The 12,342-nt window shown below is 33.7% G+C and overlaps 1 protein-coding gene across 3 annotated transcripts; it reads right to left on the reverse strand.

Moving 5' to 3' along the window:
- Nucleotides 1–149: 149 nt before the first annotated feature.
- LOC111049082 (tyrosine-protein kinase ABL1) lies at nt 150–10,082 on the reverse strand. 3 transcript variants are annotated; one of them, XM_022335092.2, is made up of 5 exons: nt 10,014–10,082; nt 6,327–6,661; nt 3,637–3,708; nt 2,276–2,427; nt 150–856 (listed from the first exon to the last, which is right to left on the reverse strand). In XM_022335092.2, exons 2-5 carry the CDS (start codon nt 6,562–6,564, stop codon nt 725–727), a joined length of 594 nt encoding a protein of 197 aa, XP_022190784.2. In that variant the 5' UTR covers nt 6,565–6,661; nt 10,014–10,082; the 3' UTR covers nt 150–724. The 3 variants fall into 3 exon arrangements, with proteins under 3 accessions (XP_022190784.2, XP_039279169.1, XP_022190778.2); XM_039423235.1 differs by lacking the exon at nt 10,014–10,082 and adding an exon at nt 9,772–9,924; XM_022335086.2 differs by lacking the exon at nt 10,014–10,082 and adding an exon at nt 8,569–8,712.
- Nucleotides 10,083–12,342: the final 2,260 nt, after the last annotated feature.

Below are 12,342 nucleotides of genomic sequence, written 5' to 3' on the forward strand. Positions count from 1 at the left end.
AGTCATGATTATTCCATCTTACTCTGGCATACAAGAATATGTTATGTGTTTACACACTCCATCTGTTGTCTATTATCTGCATTTGACCAGAACATGTTTAGTAGGATTGGTCATATATTCTAGACCAACATTATTGTAGAGGTTTTTTAAATTTTCACTCTTCTGATATTTCTACCCTAGACAATACTGTCAGTGTTGGTTGCACAAAAGCCGGTTGAATTTTTATCCTGATAATTTCACGAGAATAATAAATCAGAGAACCCTTCTTTTCTCTGATTGGTTCTCGTGGAATTAATCACGATTCAAATTTAACCGGCTAATATTCAATAATCACTATACACATTTTTAAATGATTCATCTATCCTAAATACCATCTTATTTCAAATAAAAGTCACGGTCAAACGTTTCTATTGAAAAATAGTCTATGATATAGGGCATTTTTATGTATTTCCCATTTAATGAGAAATCGGGAAGAGGATTCCTTTCAGACGATATGTATCGCAAAAGCAAAGAACCAAGAACCTATTACTTTTACAATATTCTGTACAGAAAACTAATTAGAAACACTTTCACATTACATATCACAAAATAATTCTTATCGTGATTCCAGGTCACCAAAAGATTCGTTCACTCAGACAATAGATCCTTACAAACCATTCTGTTATGGTTAAATACTATCAAACTGCTTTTGTACAACGTTGTATTCATCATTGTCTTCATTTTATCACACATCTTCAAATCGACTCTTCATTGGAGTACAAATCAGAAGCGTTTTTCCTGCTTTTCTTTTATTCGACATGAGTATCAATTCTTCTACGTGGTGATAGCGTATAAGGCTTTCAACGTTTGGGAAAACCTGTAAAATAATTGAAATATAATTCTCACTTAATTTTTGTGACAAGCTATGAATGAATCTGATGAGTAGCAGCATTGAAGCTTCATCTGACGTAATATAGACTAGATAGGAATCATAGAAAATTAGAAAATAGATAGAAAATTACTAGTATAGTAACAAGGGTAGTCTCCTTGCTATTTTAGGAAAAAAATGTAGCAGTTGCATGAATAGTAAGTTAAATAAATTAGGATTATTCTAACCAGAAAGCTGAAAGCGTACGAACATTAATCATGAGCAGCAGGCTACTTCTACGATAACTTGATATAAAAGTGTCATTCAATAAGTAACTAGACAATATTACTAATTCCCAAAAACGGCTGAATTGATTTGTATAAAACTTCCAGGACATGAAGTTCGCAACCTTGCGATTACATCTGATCAGCTGTTGTTCCACTGTATTTCGTAAACATATTCGCAAATTGACTCAGTTAACAATGGTGAGTCCACTTCAAAATTGCACCGTGGAAGAACAACGATCAGATTTTCAGTCGCAGAAGGTGAGAAAGGTAGTGAAATCCACAAAAGAATGTTAAAAGTGTACAGAACCATTGTTTGGATCGTTCAAACGTTTACAAATGGGTAGAATAGTTTCAAAGTGGCCGTACAAAAGTTTGTGACAATCAACGCAGTGTACGACCAATCAAAGTTGGGACTTCCTCTCTCGAATCTCGAAATTATTCTTCAATTTGGGACAGTAGGCGTATCACTGTTGAATTTATAAGTGGAAAAGTAAACCCAAGTGTTGGAAATGTCCATAACATTATTCACAACAAGCTGCAGTAAACAAAACTTGTGCAAGATGGGCGCCTAGACAACTCACGGACGCTCACAAAGAAACCCGACTTCAAATCAGTCAACAGTTGAAAAATCGGTTTGTGACTGAAGGAGAATGGTTTTTCAGAAGAACTGTAACGTGTGATGAAACATAGATCCACCACTATGAGCCAGAGTCAAAACGACAGACAGTCAAATCTGATCACAGCACGTTGTTCTTCCACGGTGTAATTCTCAAGCGGACTCGCCATTGTTAACTGAGTCAATTTGCGATTATGTTTACGGAATATGATAAAACAACTGATCAGATGTCATCACAAGGTAACAAACTTCATGTCCTGAAAGTTTCATAAGGATCAATTTATTAGCAGTTTTTGAAAATTAGTAATTGTCCCGTTACTTATTGAATAGCCCTCGTAATATTGTTTCAACGTATTGATTGATAAAATCACTATGATTTTTCCAGAAAACCATGCTACGTTTAATCTCGTCGATTATTCAAGAAAACTGTGCTCAGTTCAATATCAGAAATTTTGTTGAAGTTGTGTGTTTTGTATTTCTGTTATTCTGATAATAAAGCAAGAAGGGGAAAGTGAATTCTCTCACCATTTCATGATACTTGGCTGACCCCAAAGCAACACAGTTATCATCTCGGATGCGAATGAAGACATTATAGGGCCGACCCTCGTGCCACACGGTCAATGCTATAGGACTTTGTCCTGATTCGGATGGTCTCACCATGAAGCAGCCTTGACCACCTGAAACATATTATGCAAATGATTCATATTTTTCTTAATTTATCAATGATTTGTGAAAAATTTTCAAATTATTTTAATCATTAGCCTACTCGGAACGAAAATAAGATCGTCCACGATCCTAGGGCAATACATTGTTCTAGAAGTAATAATGACTAATGATATAATTGTAAAATATGAATAATATCATAATGGATAATGATACACTCGTGATAAAATTTGTTATTTATTTTAAAGTTGATGTTAGGCTAGGCATAGACCAAACGAGCATAGAACTAGAGCATAGAAAACATAGAAACAGCCTGACATGTGAAAAGCATGATAATAAATATGTCTCCCAAAGTATGAATTATGTCACAAAACAAATTATGAATAATTTGTTTCTACAAAGTATGTCTCAAAAGTGTATCAATCCAATGTCAGTTCTCATGGCTCTAGACCTTTTAAACTGGAATCATCCAGGTTTTTATTTATCTTTATTTAGGACAAGAATTTGCTCTTTTGTTCTAACCGACTACCTCCGTAAACAAAGCCATAGTGCATTCTGGTGACGTCAGCACAGGAAGGGCTCCTACACCAATAAAAATTTGTTGATTTCAGCTGATCTATTATCAGCTAGTGTTTTTATTGGTGTAAGAGTCCTACCTGCGCTGACGTTACCATCAACCACCTGTCATGCACTATGGCTTTGTTTACGGAGGTAGTGTCTAACCCCTTCTTATGCAAAAACAAAGCTAGTTTTATGAACAGTACAATATGAAAGGAAATTTATCATCAAAATAATGAACTTTAACAGTTTTATAACTATTGCAACTGTTCAATATCTGACTTATAAACGATTGAATTTACTGGCCTGTTGAAAAGGAATCTATTCTTGAGAAGAAATCTCACTGGACGTTTCTATTGAACGTATTTCCTAGTTATGTTTCTTTTATTTATTTTAATGGGGGGAAATACTACAATTGAAATATACTGCTCATTTTTAATTGGATTGGAAAAATCAGATTTACAACAAAAATGATCAAATGTTGAAGGAATATGCAGTGAAAAATTGCAATATTTATATATTTTTTGTGAGTGAGAGAAATTTTATTCATGAGATTCATGAGTCATTCATTCACATAAAAATATCCATTCTTCAATTTATAAAGTGAGATTGATGGAAATTCATAGTATTCAGTTAAGAACATGAATAAGTTAAGTTCTAATTACCTGAGCGCACCATCCGATGAGCTGTTTCTCTATCCACTTTGTGAAACCAATGATATCTTCTCAACGATAATACTGAAAATTTTGAGATAATAGCATTATAGTCGAGCAAGGATAACACCAAAATTATATCCAGTCTTATAGGTTTCAAGGATCTCACTAAATCTAATAGGCCATTAAATGTATAGGTTTAATGGTTTATTACGGTTTTATTAATCGTAATAATAGAAATAATGCAATAATCTAATTAATCCTGCAAGTTTCAATTAAGATGTCATAAATCTCAACAGTTCACATAACTCTAGGAGGCAATACTATTAATGGATGTTAATTGAACTGTGTTAATCCTCAATTACCACAACGAACGTGATAGGACAATCACCATACAATATTATTGGATTAGTCCATATCACCATTATCTATTAATGATATTATGTATATTAATAGCTACACCAGATGCAGTGGCATATTCAAATCGACTAGATATATGTTTATAACTTTTAAATTATCTTTTTAATTTGTTCCACCTCTTTTTTTTTAACTTGTGACAAAGATGACTTCATTTTTTTTATGTGTGACTTATGTTAGATAACATAAAGATTTGTGTCGTAGGGCCATACGCTAAATTATAATCAACTATGTATATCAGCCTCTATCAATCCATGTATATTTTTTTTGAAATTACATGTTTCCTCCGATAGAGCTTATGCGTGCTGGATAATGTAAGGATGATAATGCTTGATAAATGAACCAACAGTTACCGAAAAGTACTGGAACCCACCCAACGGTACTGTATAATCTGATTCAGACCTTCAAAAAGAATGAATGGGATTGAATCAGAAATTCCATTCGTTCAAATGCTAATCAATGAATAATTCTTTTTAAACGAAAATCCAAATTAAATACTGTAAATCACCCCGAAGACTTCCGCTACTGCAAATATTGACAGTATTTTATATTTTCAATATTTCCAGTAACAGAAGTCTTCGGGGTGATTTACAGCATTCCATTAGGATTATCGTTAAATAATAATTAGAAACTTGGATTTCATTTTCTAAAAAAAAAGTTTTAGTAACTCAATTTGGTGCTTACGAAACAAGCAAACACAACTGTGCAGTCTTGTATTAATTTGAAAATGCATCATCATTATCAGTTTTCAATTCCCAATACTAGTGATTCCAAGTACTGTACATGATAAAATGAACTAAAAATGCTGTTTCTATGTTCACATTGCTAATCCCGATGTAGGGTAATTCATTTTACGTGTAATATATGTTGTGACTTTTATAGCTTATCAATTGCAGTTAAACATGCTTTGTGTCACTTGAGAAATACCAATGTAATTTTGATTTGATGCCTGCTGCTTATTTCAATTTATTTATTTTTTGTTGAGATGGTTACCGAGAAGTTTTATCAGTAATAGATGAAAATACCTTTCCAGCTTCGACCACTGGAAAGCCATTTTGAAACTTATTTAGCTGGTTCAAGTTGTCTGGTCACACGTCCAACGGAAGTACCAGACGCACGTCTCTTTGTGAGCGGTTGGAAAACAGTGCAACCTCTTATAAAATTTCTTTTCAACCGTCGTCATTCAAACATTCAGCCTATTCATTGCCAACATTGTCTATGACTTGTATGTGGATTATGAGAGAAGGTACCAGATGAAATGGGAATCAAACCCATGACCGGTACAGTGAGACCACATTTCTACATTTCACCTCGGAAGATAGAATTACGTACTAAGAACCGTTTGCACAATAGAGGCCCAAACAGAATTAAATCAGCTGGTGACTCAGGCTCAAAATGAGCCACATTATAACAAACTAGACTTGATATAGATTCAAATCAGTTTTAAATGAAATTTCGTTTAAACTTGCACTCTGCAAACTAAGCTAAACTGAGCAAACAACCAGCACTTGAACACATACTTGTTGTATAGATAAACATCTCATCATATTTGATTTTACCTCTTTGATTGTACCTATACAGTCGAATCGATTATAGGTATTCATAATTATTGTATTTTAATATAACTTCAAAGTGAAAAAACACTCACATTATTTGGTGTGGCGACGACCGTTTCGTGGTGGTATTGCACATTCTCAAGCCCGACAGAAACTAAAGTATTTAAGGTTATGAGGGTGATTATTTGGTCAGAGTGGGGGTGGAGGGGTGTTTTGGCAGTTGATGGAGGTGAATTTGAATGAGTTTGTCGAACAGGGTGTGGGAAGAAAAGTTGATTTGATCATTGAGAATATTGTTTCGTGTATCTGTATATTTCAAACTGTTCCAGTGCATCTAATTTTCTGTTTTTATGGGAATAGTATAGTATTTCTGTAGTATTTCTAAATACTTTAGTTTCTGTCGGGTTTGAGAATGTGCAATACCAGCACGAAACGGTCGTCGCCACACCAAATGATGTGAGTGTTTTTCACTTTAAAGTTATATTAAAATACAATAGTTATGATAATAGTGGAAACAAGATGGATAACCAACAAGGTATTCATAATTTTACGAAACGGTCGTCGCCACACCAAAGAATGTGAGTGTTTTTCACTTTAAAGTTATATTAAAATACAATAGTTATAATAATAGTGGAAACAAGATGGATAACCAACAAGGTATTCATAATTTTATTGTTATCGCAGTGCATGTTCCTTATGTATGTGAGTATTATCTCAAAATCAACTTACATAAGCTATCCACGTTACTATTGTTCTTGTCTCCCTGTTGAGCATGCTGCCAAGCATCGGAGTTGTTGGTGGCATTTTCGTTGGGAGCCGTATCATCCACGTCATCTTTGCAGCAACAGCAGCAGAGTCGGTAGTAGATGAATGCCTTGACGGCCGCGAAGCAGTCTGCAATCTCATCTACCAGACGGCCGATTAGGTTTTTTATGAGAGAAGCTAATATGCAAAGATGAAGACACATCTCCACTATTCATCTTTCTACGTAGTTGATGGATCGGCTCGGTTGCAGCCAGAGCAATATTGATTGGTTGTCATCAACATTGGTATTTGTATCTCATCTGTAATTATAAATATCATTACGTTAATTGAAATTTGAATAACTAGTTTTCTTCCAGTATTGAGGATTTCTTTCAGTAAGGTTTTAGTTATGAGGAATCTGTACCTGATCATTTGAGACCTCTAGTGGGATCAGTTTGATATTAGTTTGAATGAATCTGAATCTGATAGTGATGTGCAGTTCGAAATTGATGCTTGGTTTGTAGAAAATTGCTGCCCTCTCATTTAGTCTGTTGTTTTAAAAACAAAAACCAAACCGGCTTATATAGGGTGCAGATACTATTTATGATATAATCTCAGTTGCTGTCATTAGTGAGAGCATTACAATGTAAAAAGAATCGACTTGATGAGATAAAAATACAATATAATAAAACATACTCCATTGATTGAAGTTGAAATATTGAAATCTATTGCAAAACGAAAACAAAATACAAAACATTGAAAATAACGAAGTATTAATTAATTATTTTAATTGTGAAATGAAAGGTGCAATATACATGAAAATAAAGAATAATGCAAAAAGTGTAAAAACACATGAAAAATTGGAAATTTATTTTCTTTCCGTGCTGCCAACATAAGGGAACATTGTGTGTTCACAGTGAGTCGCAGGGTGACATTCAGGATTACTGAGAATTGATGAATAATATGTGGCCTACATGAATATTTTAATGAGGATAATACTCAGATGAGCTTCAGGCTCCAGCTCAAGTGATAACAGGCATGATAATACGTGACAGAGGAATAAAATATGAACTAAATAATAGTTTTCTATAGTTTTCATTTCTCTATGGTATTATGTATATCAAATAGAAAATCATCAGGAAGTAGGCCTACACAATGACTTCTCCAGCTTGTAGAGCTGGTCTCAAAACACAAGCAGTTAAGTTTCCAACAAAAACAATATGATGAGACTTGCCAAACAATAACATGTTATGGGAATAACATGTATTTAATAACCGTATAACATATAAAAGTAATAACCATACAACAGTGGATCAAAATGATAATGATAAATTGTTCTGGGAATACGACGTAACAAAAATGCTTTGCTTGTTGGAAATCTTTAACATGTCTGTCTATATTATTAGAATAATTCTAACATTAGTATTGCAGTCATTAATTTCATTGTCAATTTAGTATTATTGAATGAGTGGAGAAAGAAATATATCTATACCCATGATAAAGAGAACTGAAGCATAAAAAAAGAACAGTTTCCAGAGACGACATTATTAAACGGTACTCACTTGAGAATATTGATGGATTATAATTGCTTGTTGGAAATTTGAAATTTGTCTTATTATTATATTATTAGAAAAACTCCAACATTAGTATTGCAGTCATTAATTTCATTGTCAATTTAGTATTAGTAAATGAGTGGAGAAAGAGATGTATCAGTACCCATGATAAAGAGAACTGAAGCTTTAAAAAAGAACAGTTTCCAAAGACGACATGTTAGACAGTACTCACTTGAGAATATTGAGGGATTAGTAGGATATTTTCATCTCTCTTCAACTGTACATGATAGCTATGATTCTATGTATATTTAGCAGTTCAACGTAGGTTTTCAATTGCGTCAATAACAAATTACACCTAATAATTTCCTATCAAATCATTGTTTTTTTACGTCAAGGTAGAAGATATCTCTATTTCAATACGTGAATTATTATTTAGAGCGTAGTTCATAGATTTCATTGTGGTTAAAACTCGACGTTGTGATCTGACGAATATAACTTAGCTAGAACATCCTGTCAAATTATTCCATCAATTCACTCAAACAATAATTATGTATTGATTCTCCAATTACTAACACAAAATCAACGCAATTGTTGGATGAGATGTCGTCAATTCCTGAATCAAATAAATAATAAATTATTTGAATAACCGCATAGCTGAAACGTACGGTACTTACCTGCACTACTTAACGCGACCGATGCTTGAAAACAACTATTATTGTTGAATTTAGTTTTCACGAGCTCAATATCGACAAAGGCACTTGAAATTGAAGTAGTTCCGTTGCCGATAAAGAGAGCAGGAAAATGCCGATATCATTTTCCCGATTTACTAAACTGTCATGACCAAGCTATCCGGCTGATAAGAGCTTTCGGCGATCATTAATTTGCTTGACAATTGAAATGAGAAACTTGTTTGAGCCTGTGGTTCCCATTATTTTGAATTTGAAGTGATATTTGTGATATTTTCTCATGAAATGTTCCCCATATGTAGCAAATACATTAAAACTCTTTGTTTTCTCATCGTATTGAATAAATGACTAGATTGATTGAAAAATAGAGATTTATGCGAATCGGTGTGATAAAAAGAATAAAGAAGATTGAGATAGATATGGAATACAGTATTTTATTGTAAAAATTGATGAGAAAAGCATTATATTTGTCAATGTTATGTGCTGAGCGGTATCAAAATCTTTCATAATGTTCTTCATCACGTTCGTAAATGTTGTCTATGCCGATTAAGTATAGGGTAAGTTGAATTAACAGGACGACTGTATGAAAGAGAATGAACCTTTTATTTCACTGAAAAAATTCAACACTTGGAACAAATCTTTACACAGAATTGTATTCCAAGGAATGTTCTTGCTCTAAAGCCCTTCAAGTATGTTAATCTGGTCCTTTAACACATTCCTTCATTATCCCTGTAATATTTCCAGGTATTCATCCCATCAAGTAGAATTCACATTATTTATAAATTCACCGATAAACTATTTCGTTCTTCAAATCTCTACTTTCTACGTTCCTACCTGTATTATTTCAGGGTTCTTCAAGTAAGATCGAAAAGTAGTTTCAATTAAAATGAAATTTACTTGATAAATGATACACCATAGTAACCTTTTTTAAAACTTTTTAATATGAAATAAAAGAAATAGAAAACAACACCAGCTTTGGATGCTTACCGTATTCCATTTTCAAGTTTTTACATAAACTACTCTCAGTTTCGGATGTTTACTTTTACAATAAAATTTATATGATAGAGTTTACTAAATTCATCTAAATCTCAAAAATGCATAATAATTATTGCTACATTATTCTGATAAAACTGCAGTATTATTACTAAACTATAGTATTATGTATAGCATCAGTTTCGGATGATTACTTACACAATTAAACTTATATAAGGTTTACGATATTCATCTAAATCTCGAAAGTTCGTAATTCCTACATAATTTTGATAAAAAATGAAGTGTTACGATGATCAGAAGTTCAAATTGAGGAGAGATACATGAATGTCACAGTCTCTGTCAACTATGAATAATTGTTTTATTGATTATCAATAAAATTTTCTTGTTTGAGTGATAACTACTCAACTTGAATGAAATTGAAGAGTTATTTCGGTACTTACCAGTGAGATGCTCGCCCTGCAATGCAGCCTGAGATAATGATGCAGTATACAAGAGGAGAAAGATGAATGATAATAAAACAAAACTAGAATCTCACCAACACTGCATCACTGCTCAGTAATTTTTTTGAGGGAGACGGAGTCTAGGGTTTGGCCACATGTGGTTACCAGAAAAGTCGGTTACATGTTGAGACTCTTAACAGTGTCAAATGACAGTATCTTATTATGAATCTACCGTACCTATTGTTGTTAGTATCACTATGACTTCTACAATCATGGATATTGAGTTCAATTATGACTTTTAAGGAACTTTCTTGTTAAAATTTATAAAAAAATTGTAATTATCTCTTTTTTTAATGCAAATCAGTATCTGAATTCGTAAGTGAATAATAATGTGCTAATTTAAACACACCATCATGATCTTCCACCAAAATGATATTGGTTTTGAAACGGTCGAATGAACATTGATTCGATTATGTCATTTTCTCGTCGTACCATTTACAGTTGAATTGTAGGTCGATTCTTTTGAGTTCAATACTTTACTATTGCAATGGGCTGCAATCTGAATAATTGTAGTAATTTGCAACTCATTTTCTTCATTGTGGTAATTTGTCTTTAGGCATTTATGGGCGTAACAAGATACGGAGAAAGATGTAGATGCTTTAGTAATCTGATTTGAATTATCAAATCCATATTTGATTTTTAATCTAGGCTGACTGCCGGTTGCACAAAAGCCGGTAAAATTTTAATCGTTATTAATCACAAGATAACCAATAATTGGAGAAGGCTTGTTTTCGAAAAAGCCTTTACTGATGGGTTCTCGGGGAATTAATCACGATTAAAATTTAACCGGCTCTCGTGCAACCGGGCCTGAATCTCCCTATGCTGTGCTTTCTGGAATGATCTTAGATGATTCCTGTAGCTCTTCGATTTCATTCAAGTAACAAACATCTTGAAATGGCGTATCACTGGCTGTTTGTCAGCGGCTCGTTTCATAGAACAGCCTCCATTCATAAAAGATCGCCATTTCATGGTTTAATTGGATTCTTCACGGTGGACTGGCTGATTGTGTCGATGGGGAATCCATTGTGCTGAAGAGGCTTCTGAAGAGGTGCCGATTTGCAAGGCTGACTGGGGAAATAAACTTGTTTCTAGTATTATGTTACAAGAATCGAAGCCGACCGACAAAGCGGGTTCTTGAGATTTTTGGGGTATCGAGGAACGTCAGCAAACAGTAAAGCGTCTAATAATGAGGAAAGTGATGCTGAAGTCGGGCCGATTTGTGTCGAGATTTGTTTAGTGGAGTGTGAGAAGTCGGCGGTAACCCACGACTGACACTGCCACCTTTTGTTCTGCGACACCTTGAAATCGCCGACAAGAGCGGCGGCGAATCGCACAAAACATCTTTCAACACGCGACGAGCGATGAAAAGCCAGTGTCACTCACTCACTTGCCAGTCAGCCCACTTTCAAGTGGAAACGCTGCTAATTCCAACCAACCAACACGAGCTTCCCTCACTAAACCATCTGCCAACCTACAATGCTCCACATTCGCCACAGTACCCTCTTCACATCTTTGTCAAGACACTGATGAACCCTTCCGATGACTTTTTTAAAGGAATCGCTTTTTCTGGTAACCGAAAGTCATTGTGTATAGTTTTCTCCGCTGCGATCTCTTGACAGTTTTCTTATCATAGTGGAATGGGCTCACAATGAAAGGAGAGAGATTTCAATGAACAGATCCAAAATCTCATGACAAACCGTGAAAAGCTATAATTATAGTGGAAGTCCTCAAGCTACATGAGTTCACAAGTGAATGTGAGTATTGTGGAATTTCTTGAATATTTCTAAACACTATTTTTATTCTTATAGAAATTGGTAATCTAAAACTGAATTACTTTTTATTGAAGAAAACTATAATCTCAAAAGAATAAAAATTACATTCATTTCAATCCAGTTGAATTTGGATGAATTGTCAATTAATCAAATTGAAGCTATTCTCATGAGCTGAGGAGCAAAAGCGATAATTTGCGATTTCTACTATTCTAGTAATTATTTCAAAAAGAATACCAAATTAAATGAATAAGCTGAGGAGCGAAAGCGATAATTTGCGATCTCTACTATTCTAGTAATTATTTCAGAAAGAACACCAAATTAAATGAATATATTTAATTAAATAGATATAATTAATAGATTTAATTAAGTATATGACATATTAAATTAAATAGATAAGACAGAGCTCACGATTCACTTGAATATCATGGTCTTCCACGGTCTCACTCAATTTTCACCCTTTTTGTTGAAAAAATGTCAATATTACCTTGATATCGCAG

Source organism: Nilaparvata lugens, chromosome 3 (genome assembly GCF_014356525.2).
Source record: "Nilaparvata lugens isolate BPH chromosome 3, ASM1435652v1, whole genome shotgun sequence".
NCBI classification, from domain to species: domain Eukaryota; kingdom Metazoa; phylum Arthropoda; class Insecta; order Hemiptera; family Delphacidae; genus Nilaparvata; species Nilaparvata lugens.

What these genes read in the sequence shown, in the direction of transcription:
- LOC111049082 (XM_022335092.2), bottom strand. Translation starts at nt 6,564, where the DNA reads ATGTGTCTTCATCTTTGCATATTAGCTTCTCTCATAAAAAACCTAATC. An exon ending in TAGTAACGTGGATAGCTTAT is followed by an intron (nt 3,709 to 6,326) that starts GTAAGTTGATTT and finishes CAAAATTTTCAG; the next exon opens with TATTATCGTTGAGAAGATAT. An exon ending in TCATCGGATGGTGCGCTCAG is followed by an intron (nt 2,428 to 3,636) that starts GTAATTAGAACT and finishes AATATGTTTCAG; the next exon opens with GTGGTCAAGGCTGCTTCATG.